General features: G+C 43.0%; 1 protein-coding gene across 1 annotated transcript; it reads left to right on the plus strand.

The window, feature by feature from the left end:
* The first annotated feature begins 9,939 nt into the window (after positions 1-9,939).
* Positions 9,940-14,095, plus strand: nlrc3l1 (NLR family, CARD domain containing 3-like 1). The gene is made up of 7 exons (XM_021618226.2): positions 9,940-10,205; positions 10,323-10,613; positions 10,737-10,850; positions 11,113-11,187; positions 11,403-11,520; positions 11,654-11,894; positions 12,112-14,095. The coding sequence occupies exons 2-7, from the start codon at positions 10,408-10,410 to the stop codon at positions 13,725-13,727; spliced, it is 2,370 nt and encodes a 789-aa protein (XP_021473901.1). The 5' UTR covers positions 9,940-10,205; positions 10,323-10,407; the 3' UTR covers positions 13,728-14,095.
* Positions 14,096-18,636: the final 4,541 nt, after the last annotated feature.

The following is an 18,636-nucleotide window of genomic DNA, read 5'->3' on the forward strand; positions in this document are numbered from 1 at the left end:
CTGACCTGGGCACAATATCTCAGGCTGTTCAGGCTTTGCTCAGTCTTTTTTTCAGTCTATGCTCCGGTCTGGTTAAATTTGAGGTGAAGTTAGACACTATCATGTTATTCATGTAACAAAAATGTTTGTTCCGTCCAGAATAATGGCACAACAAAGAGTCTAGGTTTCTAAAATGCCTTGAAGACTAATTCTCAGTGATATCAATCAAGATGTATATAAAAAAAGTAGTGTTTGAAGTCCGAGGATACACAGCAAACAAGAGACAAGACATAAGATATTAAATAGGCCTCTCTTAGGACAAGCTGTTAACCAAGTCTTGCTTTGTTAAATCAAAGCATCTTGGCTTGTTCTTTGTTTGGTTTATGTAAGTTTAGCGATGGTTCCTGTCCCTCTGTCACACCCCCATGGGTATGTGAACACATTTGCTCTGTGTGGGGGTATCGTTGTCAGCATCTCTGACAAATTTAATCCAAAGAATGTGTCATCTGCATTGCAAGGCGGGCATGTGAAATACCATAGCCTTACAGCTGTTCAGTCCATTTTGTCCTTGCAAGTTATGAATGGATGGGCTTTTATGTCGCTATTATTTTTCCCATTTTCTGTGAATAATTTATATCCTTGGGGAAGGAAGCTCTCTCTTCTCTCCAGCTATTATTACTCTGCCCTCGTAGACTCGTACCTGTCCCTGTCCTCTGAGTGGGTGTGAGCCGAAATGGGTCGAAGTCTACATCCAAAAGTCTGTTAGGTTTCTTTGAATGATTTGTGAACTAAGTTGTAATTCATAATATTACTGGTATTTTTGGAAATACTGTGTGTCCAAAAACAGTTGTATACAATTTCAGAGCAGATGAAGAGCCACTTTCAAAACACATTGGGCTAATTCAGCCCAATTCTGATCTTTTTCCACTAATTGGTATTTTGACGAATCACATCAGATATTTTTCGGAGCTGATCGGAGTGAAAAAAATATCAGAATTGGGCTGAAGTAGCCCAATGTGTTTTGAAAGTGGCTCTTCATCTGCTCTGAAATTGTATACAACTGTTTTTGGACATACAGTATTTCCCAAATTAGTGAGCACATATTTCACAGTAGGTTAAATCTTTGTTTCAGTTAATCAAACATGACATTACATTTTCAGCTGAGACTCTTATAGTCCTCCTAATGAAAACAGTTAATAGGATAGCATTGTATATCATTTTAATCAGCCCATACCCATGAATATTTACACATATGAATCCATTTTAAATGTTTGAAGATTAAATATTGCAATTAAGGATCAAAACATAATCAGAAATCAGTGATTCTGACAGCTTTTTGGGCACATTTAAAAAAACATTTTAACATATTTATATATCTGGCACACCTGGCTCATTTGGTTGTGTATTCTACATCACTACGAACCTTTCAAGATATTGTTGGGCATACTGCAGTTATATTTCATACATGTATGATCATGCGAAACTGATCCAATAAGATCCCATTGAGTTGTTTGGAGGCCATATTGGAAAATGGCTTCTGTGGGGTTAATTCGTGAATCCTGTGATGGCCCTGTATCTACAAATCCATGTTCTAGCTGTGAATGTGCAATTTGGTGCCTCTATCTGCTAACAATCTTATGTCAATGGCACAATATGGGTGGTTTTTAAACAATAGTTGTAGTTAGTGCTTTCAAAGTTGGTTATTTTAGCTATAATTTGAAAGGTAATTTCATGACCTTTCAGAACCGCTTGTCAAGCAAAGTTCAAAATGTATCAGGGTTCCCTTTTTAAAGCCATTTATAAAGGTTATTCTCATACCCTAGGTGTCAAAGGTCATACAGTGCCTTCACAAAGTACTCCGAAAGTATTTTTCCACATTTTGTTAGGTTACAGCTTTATTCTACAATTGATTAAATTGTTTTTTCCCCTCATCAATCTAAACACAATACCCCATAATGACAAAGCAAAAACTGTTTTTTAATAAACGGAAATATTACATTTTCATAATTATTCAGACCCTTTACTCAGTAGTTAGTTCAAAAATCAAAGCAAACTTTATTTGTGACATGCGCCAAATACAACAAGTGTAGACCTTACCATGAAATGATTACTTACAAGCCCTTAACCAACAGTGCAGTTCAAGAAGAGTTAAGAGAATATTTCCCAAATAAACTAAGGTAAAAAAAAAAAAAAGTAACACAATGACATAACAATAATGAGGCTATATACAGGTACAGGTACCGAGTCAGTGTGCGGGGGTGCAGATTAGAGGTAATGTGTACATGTAGGTAGGGGTGAAGTGACTATGCATAGATAATAAACAGCGAGTAGCAGTAGTGTATAAAACAAATGGGGGTGTGGGGGGGAGGGGTCAATGTAATAGTCACGTGGCCATTTGATTAGTTGTTCAGCAGTCTTATGGCTTGGGGGTAGAAGCTGTTAAGGAGCCTTTTGATCCAAGACTTGGCGCTCTGGTACCTCTTGCCATGCGGTAGCAGAGAAAACAGTCTATGACTTGGGTGACTGGAGTCTCTGACAATTTTATGGGCTTTCCTCTGACACTGCCTATTGTATAGGTCCTGGATTGCAGGAAGCTTGGCCCCAGTGATGTACTGGGCCGTGCGCACTAACCTCTGTAGCGCCTTAGGGTCAGATGCCAAGCAGTTTCCATACCAGGCAGTGATGCAACCGGTCAGGATGCTCTCGATGGTGCAGCTGTAGAACATTTTGAGGATCTGGGGACACATGTAAAATCTTTTCAGTCTCCTGAGGGGGAAAATGTTTTGTCGTGCCCTCGTCACCACTGTCTTGGTGTGTTTGGACCATGATAGATCGCTGGTGATGTTGACACCAAGGAACTTGAAACTCTCGACACGCTCCACTACAGCCCCTTTGATGTTATTGGGGGCCTGTTCGGCCAACCTTTTCCTGTAGTCCAAGATCAGCTCCTTTGTCTTGCTCACGTTGAGGGAGAGGTTGTTGTTCTGGCACCACACTGCCAGTTCTCTGACCTCCTCTCTATAGGCTGTCTCATCATTGACGGTGTTCAGGCATACCACTGTTCGTCGTCAGCGAACTTAATGATGGTGTTGGAGTCGTGTTTGGCCACGCAGTCGTGGGTGAACAGGGAGTACAGGAGGGGACTAAGTACACACCCCTGAGGGGCCCCAGTGGTGAGGATCACCGTGGCAGACGTGTTGTTGCCTACCCTTACCATCTGGGGGTGGCCCGTCAGGAAGTCCAGGGTCCAGTTGCAGAGTTGCTAAGTCCCAGGGTCCTTAGCTTAGTGATAAGCTTCATGGGCACTATGGTGTTGAATGCTGAGCTGTAGTCAATGAACAGCATTCTCACATAGGTGTTCCTTTTGTCCAGGTGGGAAAGGGCAGTGTGGAGTGCGATTGAGATTGCGTCATCTATGGATTTGTTGGGGTGGTATGCGAATTGGAGTGGGTCTAGGGTATCCAAGAGGATGCTGTTGATGTGAGCCATGACCAGCCTTTCAAAGCACTTTATGGCTACCAACATGAGTGCTACGGGGCGGTAATCATTTAGGCAAGTTACCTTCGCTTCCTTGAGCACAGGGACTATGGTGGTCTACTTGAAACAGGTATTACAGACTCAGTCAGGGAGAGGTTGAAAATGTCAGTGAAGACACTTGCCAGTTGGTCCGGGCATGCTTTAAGTACACGTCCTGGTAATCCATCTGGCCCTGCGGCTTTGTGAATGTTGACCTGTTTAAAGGTCTTGCATCGGCTATGGAAAGCGTTATCACACAGTCATTACAGTCCCTGGCCACTAGGAGCGCCGCTTCTGAGTGAGCATTTTTTTGTATGCTTATGGCCTTATAGATTTGGTTGAGTGCGGTCTTAGTGCCAGCATCGGTCTGTGGTGGTAAATAGACGGCTACGAATAATATAGATGAGAACTCTCTTGGTAGATAGTGTGGTCCACAGCTTATCATAATGTACTCTACCCCAGGTGAGCAATACCTCAAGACTTCTTTAATATTAGACATTACGCACAAGCTGTTATTGACAAAAAGACACACAAACACACCCCTAGTCTTACCAGACGTAGCTTCTCTGTTCTGCCGGTGCATTGAAAATACCTCCAGCTCTATATTATCCGTGTCGTCGCTCAGCCACGACTTGTGAAACATAAGATATTACAGTTTTTAATGTCCCATGGTAGGATAATCTTAATCGTGGATCATCAATTTTATTTTCCAATGATTGCATGTTAGCAAGTAGGATGGCAGAATTCTCAAAAAGCAGCCTGATCTGCGTCCTCTTTTCCTTCTTCTTTTATTCACGCAAATGACTGAAATCTGGGCCTGTTCCAGGGAGAGCAGTATATCTTTCTCGTCGGACTCATTAAAGGAAAAAGCTTCTTCCAGTTGGTGGTGAATAATCCCAGTTCTGGTGTCCAGAAGTTATTTTCGGTCATAAGAGATGGTAGCAACATTGTGTACAAAATAAGTAAAAAAATTAGTTTCAAACAACAAAAACAACAAAAAATAGCACAATTAGTCACGGGCATGTAAAATGTCAGCCTTCCTCTTTGCGCCATCTTGATCTTGAAGCACCTTTGACAGCGATTACAGCTTTGAGTCTTCTTTATGTTTGACGTTACAAGCTTGGCACACCTGTATTTGGGGAGTTTCTCCCATTCTTCTCTGCAGATCCTCTCAAGCTCTGTCAGGTTGGATGGGGAGCATTAAAACACAGCTATTTTCAGGTCTCTTCAGAGATGTTCGATCAGGTTCAAGTCTGGGCTCTGGCTGGACCACTCAAGGACATTCAGACACTTGTCCCAAAGTTACTCCTGTGTTGTCTTGGCTGTGTACTTAGGGTCGTTGTCCTGTTGAAAGGTGAACCTTCACCTCAGTCTGAGATCCTGAGTGCTCTGGAGCAGGTTTTCATCAAGGATCTCTCTGTACTTTGCTCCGTTCATCTTTGCCTCAATCCTGACTAGTCTCCCAGTCTCTGCCGCTGAAAAACATCCCCACAGCATGATGCTGCCACCACCATGCTTCACCGTAGGGATGGTGCCAGGTTTCCTCCAGATGTGACGCTTCGCATTCAGACCAAAGAGTTCAATCTTGGTTTCATCAGACCAGATAATCTTGTTTCTCATGGTCTAAGAGTTTTTAGGTGCCTTTTGGCAAACTCCAAGCGGGCTGTCATGTGCCTTTTACTGAGGAGTGGCTTCTGTCTGGCCACTCTACAATAAAGGCCTGATTGGTGAGATGGTTGTCCTTCTGGAAGGTTCTCCCATCTCCACAGAGGAACTCTGTTGCTCTGTCAGAGTGACCATTGGGTTCTTGGTCACCTCTCTGACCATTCCCCCCCGACTGCTCAGTTTGGAAGAGTCTATGAAGAGTCTTGGCAGTTCCAAAATTCTTCCATTTACGAATGCAAATGTGTTCTTTGGAGCCTTCATTGCTGCAGACATTTCTGGTACCCTTCCCCAATTTTAGAATAAGGCTGTAACGTAACAAAATGCGGAAAAAGTCAAGGGGTCTGAATAAATTCATTAGGCCCTAATCTATGGATTTCACATTAATGGGAATACAGATATGCATCTGTTGGTCACAGATACCTCTAAAAAAAAGTTGGGAAGTGGATCAGAAAACCAGTCAGTATCTTGTATGACCACCATTTTCCTAATGCAGCACGACACATCTCCTTCGCATAGAGTTTGATCAGGCTGTTGCAAAGTTGCTGGATATTGTTGGGAACTGGAACACGCTGTCGTACACGTCAATCCAGAGCATCCCAAACATACTCAATTTGAGACATGTCTGGCGAGTATGCAGGCCATGGAAGAACTGGGACATTTTCACAATTCCAGGAATTGTATAGATCCTTTCGACATGGGGCCGTGCATTATCATACTGAAACATGAGGTGATGGCGGCGGATGAATGGCACGACAATCCTGGGCCTCAGGATATCATCACAGTATCTCTGTGCATTCAAAATGCCATCGATAAAATGCAATTGTATTAATTCTCCGTAGCTTATGCCTGCCCACACCATAACCCCACCGCCACCATAGGGCACTCCGTTCACAACGTTGACATCAGCAAACCACTTGATCACACGACGCCATACACTTGGTCTGTGGTTGCGAAATCGGTTGGACGTACTGCCAAATTCTCTAAAACGATGTTGGAGGAGGCTTATGGTCGAGAAATGAACATTAAATCATATGGCAACAAATTTGGTGGACATGCATGCATTCAGCATGCAAATACCACACTCCCTCAAAACTTGAGACATCTGTAGCATTGTGTTGTGTGACAAAATTGCACATTTTAGAGTGTCCTTTTATTGTTCCCAACACAAGGTGCACCTGACTATTTAATCAGCTTCTTGATGTGCCACACCTGTCAGGTGGATGGATTCTCTTGGCAAAGGAGAAATACTCACTAATAGGGATGTAAACAAATTTGTGAACAACATTTGAGAAAAATACGCTTTTTGTGCGTATGAAACATTTCTTGGATATTTTATTTCAGCTCATGAAACATGGGAACAACACTTTACATGTTGGGTTTATGTTTTTGTTCAGTGGTATGAATGAGATTTTGTATATCGATGGAGTCGCCTCTTTACTGATGACGTTGAGACTGGTACTATTTAATGATGCTGCCAGTTGAGGACTTGTGAGGCGTCTGTTTCTCAGACTAGACACTGATGTACTTGTCCTCTTGCTCAGTTGTGCACCGGGGCCTCCCACTCCTCTTTCTATTCTGGTTAGAGCCAGTTTGCGCTGTTCTGTGAAGGGAGTAGTACACAGCATTGTACGAGATCTTCAGTTTCTTGGCAATTTCTCTCATGGAATAGCCTTCATTTCTCAGAACAAGAATAGACTGATGAGTTTCAGAAGAAAGTTATTTGTTTCTGGCCATTTTGAGCCTATAATCAAACCCATAAATGCTGATGCTCCAGATACTCCCACCCACACATGCGATGACATCACCTGGATTCAATGATGTTTCTAGAGACAATATCTCTCTCATCATCACTCAATACCTAGGTTTACCTCCACTGTATTCACATCCAACCATACCTTTGTATTATTATTATACCTTGAAGCTATTTTATCGCCCCCTGTTCTGGACGTTCTAGACGACTAATTCTCATAGCTTTTAGCCGTACCCTTATCCTACTCCTCCTCTGTTCCTCTGGTGATGTAGAGGTGAATCCAGGCCCTGCAGTGCCTAGCTCCACTCCTATTCCCCAGGCGCTCTCTTTTGATGACTTCTGTAACCGTAATAGCCTTGGTTTCATGCATGTTAACATTAGAAGCCTCCTCCCTAAGTTTGTTTTATTCACTGCTTTAGCACACTCTGCAAACCCGGTTGTTCTAGCCGTGTCTGAATCCTGGCTTAGGAAGACCACCAAAAATTCTGAAATCTTCATCCCTAACTACAACATTTTCAGACAACATTTTGGACACTGTGTTAACAACCCTCCAGACGAGCTTCAATGCCATACAACTCTCCTTCCGTGGCCTCCAATTGCTCTTAAATACAAGTAAAACTAAATGCATGCTCTTCAACCGATTGCTGCCTGCACCTGCCCGCCCATCCATCATCACTACTCTGGACGGTTCTGACTTTGAATATGTGGACAACTACAAATACCTAGGTGTCTGGTTAGACTGTAAACTCTCCTTCCAGACTCACATCAAACATCTCCAATACAAAGTTAAATCTAGAATTGACTTCCTATTTCGCAACAAAGCATCCTTCACTCATGCTACCAAACATACCCTTGTAAAACTGACCATCCTACCGATCCTTGATTTCGGCGATGTCATTTACAAAATAGCCTCCAATAAATTGGATGCAGTCTATCACAGTGCCATCCGTTTTGTCACCAAAGCCCCATATACTACCCACCACTGCGACCTGTACGCTCTTGTTGGCTGGCCCTCGCTTCATACTCGTCGCCAAACCCACTGGCTCCAGGTCATCTACAAGACCCTGCTAGGTAAAGTCCCCCCTTATCTCAGCTTGCTGGTCACCATAGCATCACCCACCTGTAGCACGCGCTCCAACAGGTATATCTCTCTGGTCACCCCCAAAACCAATTCTTCCTTTGGCCGCCTCTCCTTCCAGTTCTCTGCTGCCAATGACTAGAACAAACTACAAAAATCTCTGAAACTGGAAATACTTATCTCCCTCACTAGCTTTAAGCACCAGCTGTCAGAGCAGCTCACAGATTACTGAACCTGTACAAAGCCCATCTATAATTTAGCCCAAACAACTACCTCTCCCCTTAATATATTTATTTATTTATTTTGCTCCTTTGCACCCCATTATTTCTATCTCTACTTTGCACATTCTTCCACTGCAAATCTACCATTCCAGTGTTTTGCTTGCTATATTGCATTTACTTCTGCAAAAACTTAAATTGGACTCTTGTGTTGAGTGATGGGTTTAATACAGAGTGCTCCTTACTCAACCCACTTCATTCACTGCAATGTACATGGGATACACATTTGGTTGTAGAGAGAAAAATACAGCTGTCTCAGCTAAAGTGGGGTGGAAAATATTCATTAGGGTCTCTACTAACCAAATATAGTTTGTTTTTGAGGGAGGCTGTGTCACACGACCTGCTGCTGGCTTTTTACTCCACCCCTTCCATAGCACCCAACGCAAGACACTATATATTAATACATATTGGGTTGTAGAGAGAACTTTTCTACCTTTCTCAGCTTTTTTTTTTTTTTTAACAGGCAAGTCAGATAAGAACAAATTCTTATTTACAATGACGGCCTACCCCGGCCAAACCCTAACCCGGACAATGCTGGGCCAATTGTGCGATGCCCTATGGGACTCCCAATCACGGCCGGTTGTGATACAGCCTGGAATCGAACAAGGGTCTGTAGTGACGCCTCCAGCACTGAGATGCAGTGCCTTAGACCGCTGCGCCACTCGGAAGCAAAGTCTCAGCTAAAGGGAGGGGGTGGAGAAGTGCTCCTGGATATGTATGACACAGTCCCCCTCCAAAACGAATCATACTAAGTATTTCCCACCTAACTTTAGCTGAGACAGGTAGAAAAGTTCTCTCTACAATCCAATATGTATTGTATCGGGGGCTATGTAGGGGGTGGAGCCCCCTCAAAAACGAATCATATTTGGTTAGTAGACACTACAAATTATTTCCCACCCCTTTAGCTGAGACAGGTAGTAAAGTTAACTCTCTACAGTTCAATGTACTTAACATACCAGTGTCAACATTGTATTGTTTCATTATTGGTCTTTAAATAATGATAATTTAAAACCATATTTGTTATTTGTTTTCATAAATTACTTATGTTTTCTTGTTGACACAATACAAGTGGCCATTGATATAACATTCAATACATTTTTAATCAGCTGATGATATTACAATGTGGGCTTTTATTTTGAAGGTTTTATCATAAAACATTTTCTTTTAAAGTGACGTCAGCGTTATGCTACTGGCAGAATAGTACCAAAGATTTTTATGACTAAACCAAGATATACCACAGCCTGTCATTTCAAATGGGAACAAATTAGCCATAGTGGACAGAACTAGCAAGATTCTATTGGCCCGTTCTAGACAATATTTGCATATTTCCGTTAGGGAACGCCTATTCTGTGAAGTGCGCGTGTGCAATAACTCAATTCGCCTTTGCACTTCTTCTAAACAACGCAATTTTGTGAAACTTTGGCAAAGGGTAAAGTTCACAAAACTTAGTCCACTCTGTCTATAACAGATTGTAGTTCTGGGAAACAGAAAAATTGAGATTAAACGTTTAATCGATGAGTAAATCATTAGAATATCGGCCAAATGTATCTCGTTCCATCTTTTCCCACTGCCGGCCATTGGGCTTCCTCTCTACCATATTTGGCAGTGAGTGGAAACGCCAACCGGATGCTTCACATTTAAACATCCGGTGAAATATCTGTCTCATTATTATATCTGTGATAATACTTTACTGTTCCTGTTTGTCGGAGTCAAAAGTTACTGCGGCCCTGTCTGTGGTCTATATTTAGCATTTTAGCCGGGAACATTTGCCGTTTATTAGCTCTAGGGTTATGTTACGTTTATTTTGAACGCGTACACATTATGCTTTAGTAAAGTGAATCGCCATAAATGAGGCAAACAGGTGAATTTAGTAGGCCAGAGGTTTCAAAACAAGCTCGCCCGGGACAGAAAACTTCGATATTTTCAGCTTTTTTTCTTAGTAAGAGAGACCTATTCGCAAGTTGCAACAAGTCTGTAATTGTTATAGGATTACTTATGATAATGGTAAAAATGTGATCGACTGGTATGGGTGTTTTTTTATTTTCTTGTAACACAGGTCTTCTGTCTGGCAACATTCAAGTAGCCATTGACGTCAGACTTTGAACTGTGACCCGGAACCTGTACACCAGAGGTCCTCCAGGATGGCTGGGCGAGGCTCTGACACGATGGAGCATGATGGAGGGGAAACTATATCAGATGTCAGTTTTCCCTTGGGAGAGGGTGTGTCTGGCCGCGGAAGAAGTACAATCTCTATGTCTGATGAGGGAGAGGAGGCTTTCTATGTGCCTGAGAGGAGACCCTCCCTGGACCTGGGAGATGGCCTGAGACCCATGGACACTACTCACTGGTGAGGCACTGACCATACCACAACACACAGCACATGTCATGTGCCCAGAATTAAGCTTGTCCCTTTCCCCATCCTCAATCATTCATAGTTTGTGTGTGTGTGTTTATTTGGTGTGTTTGGCAGGCATGATGTGGAAAGGGCTCAATCCCCGGTCCACAGCTACAATTCGGTAAACAGTGATACACAATTCTGGCCATCTGATGAACTGGATGAAGAAACTGAGCTGTCTGCTACTAGGTACACTAAAACATGTTGATTTATAGACACTCATACACTTAAATTAACATACAGTAAAATGAAAAGCATTCAGTCACACAAAAAATACATACACTTGCGTTACATTTTTCTTTACAAAGTATTAACACGAAACAGGAACACATACCGTTAAAGGACTACAGTACGTGAACATATTTGTTATATTATGTGAACGGTTCCTTGAAGCAACACTAGTTCACTACTGCTGATGATTAATTCATTTTCCATGTGATGTTCTATTTAGAGTCCAGCTGGAAAGAACAGAGTCTTACTCCAGTGGCTACTCCGTGGACAGTGACTGTGAGACCAGAACCAGGAAGTAAGAAAAGTAATCCATGTTTGATCAGGCACAGACAGGATGCAATCGGTTGAAGGGTGTTATGATGGTGTAATTATGCATACGTTTATCTGAGTATTTATTCCTGAGTATAACGTTGGTGCATGTATGTCCATTTGTTTACAAATGGTCAAATCGGTGGATAGGCTCATGCACTAGTATGTGTAGCAATATTTAATCTTCCACCGCCTCTCCAGGTCTCAAGACGCTGCACCTAAAGAAGAGGGTCCTGCAGTGGAACCTCCAAGACCAGAGCTGATCAAAAACCCAGACGAGAAGAGGCACCCTGCCCTGACTGTAGACTTCACCTTCAAGGTGGGCTCACACTTCACTCTAGTCTAGGTGATGTACTGTATGTTCAGCAATAAATGTTAACATGTCCCTAAAGTTAAGTGTAGTGGATGAGAATTGCTTTTCTCTTGTTTTAATTGTATTCTGTGGACCCCAGGCCATCAGGAAGACACTGGAGAAACTGGGGAAGGATGATTTGAGGATATTTAAGATCACGCTGTGGAAGCGCTACCCAGAGTCATTCAGCTCTCCTCCCCAGGGCATGGACATGGTGGACCTGGTGGATAGACTACTGGAGTTTTATGACCTAGAGGTGGCCCTGCAGCTCACCAAGGCCCTGCTGAAGGACATGGGCCTCAAACGCCTGGATGCCTACATCACGGACCTCTGCAAGAAAAGTATGCACGTTGGCTTTATTTCATTTGATTCATGTAATAATGATAAGTAACAAATGTATACTTTGAGTTATGATAGGGTAGTAGTTGAGCTATTTATACATTATACAGTACTTCAAGAACCAATGGGTTATACACTAAAATGTTGAATTTAAATGGCCATTGAACAGGAAATATACTAGACTGTGCCTTTTTTAATGTCTGTGTTCTCTCTGTGCAGATGAGGTGCGTTATGAGCTGAGAGGCACTCTGTTGAGGAAGTATAGCTGGATGTGTGAGGGTGTTGCCCAGCAGGGAGAGCATAAGGCCTTTGAAAGTATCTTTAATGAGCTCTATATAACAGACCGAGGCAATGCTGGGCCCAACATCGAGCACGAGGTCAGAAAGATCGACAAGCTGTCCACCAATCGCAAGGAAGAGAAGCGGATCACCTGTAGCCAGATCTTTGACCCCGATGTGATTTATGAGAAGCATGTGAGTCATATAGTGACCAACGGCATCGCCGGGGTAGGGAAGTCTATGGCCGTACAGAAGTTCATCATGGACTGGGCAGAGGAGCGCAAGCACAATCATGTCTACTTCCTGTTCCCACTGCCCTTCAAAGAGCTCAACCTCATGCTGAAACTGAAGATTAGCCTCCTGGAGATCGTCCACACTCTCTACCCCGAGACCAAGGCGTTGCCCACCTTCGAGTGTGACGAAGGCAAGGTCATGTTCATCTGTGACGGGCTGGACGAGTATGCACATTCCCTGGACTTCCACCGCACCGAGACTTGGTGTGACAGCACTGAACCAGCCGCCATGCACGTGGTGGTAACCAACCTGATTAGGGGCAACCTGCTCCCCTCGTCTCTCCTCTGGATCATCTCTCGCCCCCTCACCTCCAGTCGGCTGCCCGCAGAGTCTGTGCACCAGGTGTTGGAGGTCCGTGGCTTCACCAACGAACAGAAGGAAGAGTACTTCAGAAGGAGGTTTCAGGACCCGGCGCAGGCCGATAAGGTGATTGCCCACCTGACCTCCTGCAAGACCCTCCACATCATGTGCCATCTGCCCATGTTCTGCTGTGTGGTGCGGGAGGTTTTCCAGCAAACGTTTAGGGAGAAGGGGCCGGATGCAGAGCTGCCCAAAGGGCTGACCCTGATGTACACTCGCCTGCTGCTGGTGCACCTGCATGTGCGTGGTGCCAGGGGCTCAGCCTCCCGCACCCCGGAAGAGGAGAGGGACTTCCTGATGAACCTGGGCAAACTAGCCTTTACAATGCTGGAGAAAAACCAGATGGTCATTGGCAAGGCCACCTGGAAGGACTGCGGCGTGGATGTCGCTGAGGCTGTCACCAATAGTGGCCTGTGCATTGAGTTCCTGATTGAGCAGTTTGTCATGTACCAGGAGAGGATCCAGACCTTCATCCACCCCACCATCCAAGAATACCTGGCTGCCCTCTACGTGTTCCTCACCTGGAGGTGTACGGGGCAGAACGTCCTGCAGCAGCCACGGAATAGCAAGTTCTCACGCATATTCAAGGACCCCGGGCTGCTGGACATGCACCGCAGTGCTATAGAGAGAAGCTTACAGAGCCCCGATGGAAACCTGGATGTCTTCCTGCGCTTCCTGTTGGGCATGGCACAGACAGCCAATCAGGAGCTGCTACAACGCTTCCTACCCGATAATAACAAATGCTCGTCAGCCTCTGAGGAGACGGCCGCCATTATCAGGAAGAAGATTAAAGAGAACCACTACCCTGACAGGAACGCCAACCTGCAGTGCTGCCTGGACGAGCTTGGTGTTGGGGCTGAAGCTCCCAGACGCAGCCGCTCAAACTCTGTGAAGAACCAATGACTGACAATACTCTGACTACAGTATTTATAAAGATGTATATATTAGGTTTGAAATATGGGTTGTATAGTTAGACAAACTTTTATAAGGGAATTGGGGAAGAAAGATATGGATACTTCAGGGTTGCTTTGTAACAATACTCAACTGTGGTAGTATTGTGGAAATATGTCATGAGAAGTAGCCACAAGGTGGCAGTAGCATTACACTACTATACTACTGAGACACAGAAGAGTGAAAGGGATGTGTGACAAATTACATATTCATAGGCAGTCACATGTATTGACTGTATACTTAATATAACATTGTGATGATGTTTTAAACCAGGTATGTGCAACTGATGGGGGTGGGGGGTCACAAAATCCTAACTCACGACAGGCCGCAGTAGCGCACAGGTCTGTGTACCCACACATGCAGTCAGAGCCGGCCCCAAGCCTTTTGCGGGCAAAACATTTTAGTGGACCCCTCAACAAGGAAGAGAAACAATTTAATTTCCTGCAATTCTACACATTTTGCCATGGGGCTTACAGCAAATGTTGCCGTTTTAAAGCAAGTTTTTGGCAATTCTACACATTTTGCCATGGGGCTTACAGCAAATGTTGCCGTTTTAAAGCAAGTTTTTGGCAATTCTACACATTTTGCCATGGGGCTTACAGCAAATGTTGCCGTTTTAAAGCAAGTTTTTGGCAATTCTACACATTTTGCCATGGGGCTTACAGCAAATGTTGCCGTTTTAAAGCAAGTTTTTGGCAATTCTACACATTTTGCCATGGGGCTTACAGCAAATGTTGCCGTTTTAAAGCAAGTTTTTGGCAATTCTACACATTTTGCCATGGGGCTTACAGCAAATGTTGCCGTTTTAATGCAAGTTTTTGGCAATTCTACACATTTTGCCATGGGGCTTACAGCAAATGTTGCCGTTTTAAAGCAAGTTTTCGGCAATTCTACACATTTTGCCATGCGGTCGAGAGAAATGTTAGCAGTTTTTGAATATGATATCTGAGTGAGAGTTACTAATAAAATCAGGGGGCCCCTGGATGGTAATTTGACCATGATTACTACAACTTTAGATAGCTGGCTAGACTTACTTACCAATTTAATTAAGTGACATTTCAGATGCACAACCAAATTTCAAAATTGCACCTTGCAGGGTTGGGTCAATTACATTTAAATTCAGAAAGTAAACCCAATTCCACATTTTCCTCATTGAAAAGCATAAGATGATAGTTGGAATTATTGTATTTCCTGAATTGAAATGGAATTGACCCCAACCCTGGCACCTTGTGTATTCTAACTCACAGCAAGTTGAGATCCCAACTGAGTTCCTAAAAAAAAAAAAAAAAACATTTGGAAATTGATTCGCAGGCCTACAGAAGGGGGGCCTCCCTGCTTTACACAATGGTGAGCTGATATAAAACACTAATGATGCATTTACATGTGCTTACAAGGTGCAACCTTATTTGCAATGGCTGTCTACTTCCAGAACAGTTGTGGTCTCTCTGTCATATAAAACACAATTGAATCAATTTCTAACAGATGTGAAAAAATAAGGGCAGATGAAGAGAAGTTCCCTCTGAACTAAATTGTCTAATCTAGGTTACAGAGTCTGTGGCAAAAAAGTCAACAATTTAATGTATTTATCTATCCCTATTATGTGAGTTCTCAAGATCGCATTAGAATCCATATTTGACTATTATCACTAGATGGAGCAATAGAAATGCTACGTGGTACAAAAAGTACCCAATTATCATACTTGAGTAACTTTCTATTAAAAAGGTCAAAGTGAAAGTCAGCCAGTAAAATAGAGTAAGTGTTTGGTTTTAAATATACCTAAGTATCAAAAGTAAATGTAATTACTAAAATATACTTAAGTATTAAAGGTAAAAGTATAAATAATTAAAAATTCCTTATATTAAGCAAAGCAGACAGCACCATTTTAAAAATGTATGGATAGCCTGGTGCACACTCAGACATTATTTACGAAAGTTGCATGTGTTTATTGAGACTGCCAGGCCAGAGGCGGTAGGGATGACCATGTGTTTATTGAGACTGCCAGGCCAGAGGCGGTAGGGATGACCATGTGTTCTTTTGATAAGTGCTTGAATTTGACAATTTTCCTGTCCTGCTAAGCATTCAAAATGTAACAAGTACTTTTGGTTTTCAGGGGAAATGTTTGAAGCAAAAAAGTACAATATTTTCTTTAGGAATGTAGGGAAGTAAATGTTGTCAAATATAAATAGTAATGTACAGATACCCTAAAAAACTACTTAAGTAGTACTTTAAAGTATTTTTCTTAAACATGAACACCACAGAAGGGTTTTGTTATCATCCAATGTTTGCAGGTCTGATGGACCCACAACATTATTGGGTTAACACAGCCATAACAATTTGTAAAAATACTTCATGTAGACAGCATACATGGTTAACATTTGCCATTTACCTCTGCTAGATCACACATCAATAAAAGCGCAATTAGTTTATATTTTAAATTGGGATTTTTGTAAATTAATCTATTATCAAGACATAGGTGGAATAAATCATGTTGATCTTGAACAAATGTAAAAGAAACAAGGTTTTCACTTGATGTTTATTGCTTTGAACTGAACCAATTGGAAGGATACATTTGACTTAGTATTTATGGAAATTATAAATGTGCCCCATTGAACACATTAAGGCCGGCCTACACACCACGAGGGACGGAGTTTTACTGTGTGTGTGTTGCAAATGTATTTCTTGCACTTGATGCATGTGTACTGTGTCTTCCTGTCCTTGGGTCAACATGCATTGCAGCGCTTTTTCTTGTTACTACCGGCTGCAATCTAGATGGATGAAAACACTTAGTTCAGGAATTTGACTAACATCTCACTCACATATATAGTTACAGCAGGCCATGGTAGGAGAGTAAGACACACACACAAGCAACATCACTCACACTTCCGGTATTGGAGTTGTTTCTGTGGGTCAGGCGGATGGGGCACCAGCATCCTCCTCCTGAATCCTCCTCACAATGCAGCTGGGGTCCTTGGGATATGTTGCGTCCTCTGGATTTGAGATCTTACCAATGCCTTGCCCAGCTCCTCGAGAAAGAGTTATCTCCTTTGGAGCTTCCCTCTGTTCCAATATGGGTTCAACACCATCCAGATGACCAACGCGTTGTACGCCAAGATGTGGCCAGCATAGAGTTCTTCTTTTGCAGCTGTAGCCAGTCACCAGCTTGTCTAAATTGTCCACCCCTCCTTTTGTGGCATTGTAATCCATTATGATTTCTGTTTTTTGATGTTCCTGGCCACAGATTTTACCATCCCTAAGCAGCGTTCACATCCCCTCTGGCTTGTTTTTTTCCATGCTGTTCCTACCATCATCAGCTTCCTCTTGAGCTCCTGTCTCAGCTTGTGCGAAGTAAAAAAAAGTTATTGCATGTGATATGGCCACAGAGTTCCTGTGTCACGTCCAGGACAACCCGCATCCCTTGGTTATTTTCAGGGGCTCCTCCATCTGGCCTCCCTGTATACACTTGCAAGTTCCACGCATACGATGAAGCAGCATCACAGGCAGCCCAAACCTTGATTCCATGCGGTAGACGTTTAGACGGTATGTACTGCCTGAAGGGGCAGCGGCCCCTAAATGGCATAAGCTGCTCATCAACAGTAACGCTGGGCCCGGGGTTATAAAACGGGAAGGCAGTCCACCCACTTGTCCCACACTGACCTGATTGCAGCTAGCTTGTCTGGTGTCTCGGTTATTGAAGCGGATAATCCTGGAAATAATGCCGTTTTCCAGAGATATTGTTGCAGGTAAAAGTTCCCTGACAGTTTCTGCATCCCACAGGGATTCCTCATTGGATCTGAAAACACCAGCAAGGATAAGAACCCCAAAATATGCATGTAAATGAGTTTGGTCCATCTCACTCCAAAAACACACCTTCCCTCCAAATTAGTGCAGTCCAGAATGATTTTCTGGATGGTGTCTGGGATGAACAGTTCAAAAGAAGACTTTGTCCTGCACATGAGCAGTGGCGATTTTAGCATGTAAATCTTGGTGGAGCAAAAAGAAAAGTGGCATGCATGCCAGCAAAGCCACAACACTAAATAATACATTAATTGCACTATAACGGTGACAAACGGTGCCCACAAACTGTTAGGGCCTACATAAAGCTGTCCCAACAGCAGAGTCCCAACACCTTGGGGCGGCAGGGTAGCCTAGTGGTTAGAGCATTGGACTGCGAGTTCAAACCCCCGAGCTGACAAGGTACAAATCTGTCGTTCTGCCCCTGAACAGGCAGTTAACCCACTGTTCCCAGGCCGTCATTGAAAATAAGAATTTGTTCTTAACTGACTTGCCTGGTTAAATAAAGGTAAAAATAAAAAAATAAAATAAAAAAACCTTACCACTGCTACACCTGGCTATCAGCTGAGACTTGTCTGGCAGTGAAACAGTTAATTCAGCCTCATTTACTGCCTTTTAAAAAAACATGGCTGACTTGCTTAAACAAATGTTGTTTCTACTGACAATTGAGATGTACAAACTGGCATAAGAGGACGACAAGCGGATAAGAGGCAATCTGTAATTTCGATTGATATTAATGACTGAGCAAGGACGGACGTAGTCAATAGAACTATTTGTTCAGCACTTTTGAAATGTACAGCGACAGAATTTAGAACATGGGCTGTTTTTAGTGTTCTTTCGCCCTGTACACCAAGTCAGAACCATAGGATAAATAAAGGGGGCATATAAGCAGACAATGAAACCTCTGACAATATTCAATGATTACATATCTCAAAAACAGGTTATAGGCTACATGTGCACCACCAAGTCAGAACAGTACGCAAAATTAAGAGGTGAAAATAGACCAAATGATTAGGGTGAGGCACATGGGCTACTAACAGCTTACTACACAACATACACTTAGTATTAC

Source organism: Oncorhynchus mykiss, chromosome 10 (genome assembly GCF_013265735.2).
Source record: "Oncorhynchus mykiss isolate Arlee chromosome 10, USDA_OmykA_1.1, whole genome shotgun sequence".
Classification (NCBI taxonomy): domain Eukaryota; kingdom Metazoa; phylum Chordata; class Actinopteri; order Salmoniformes; family Salmonidae; genus Oncorhynchus; species Oncorhynchus mykiss.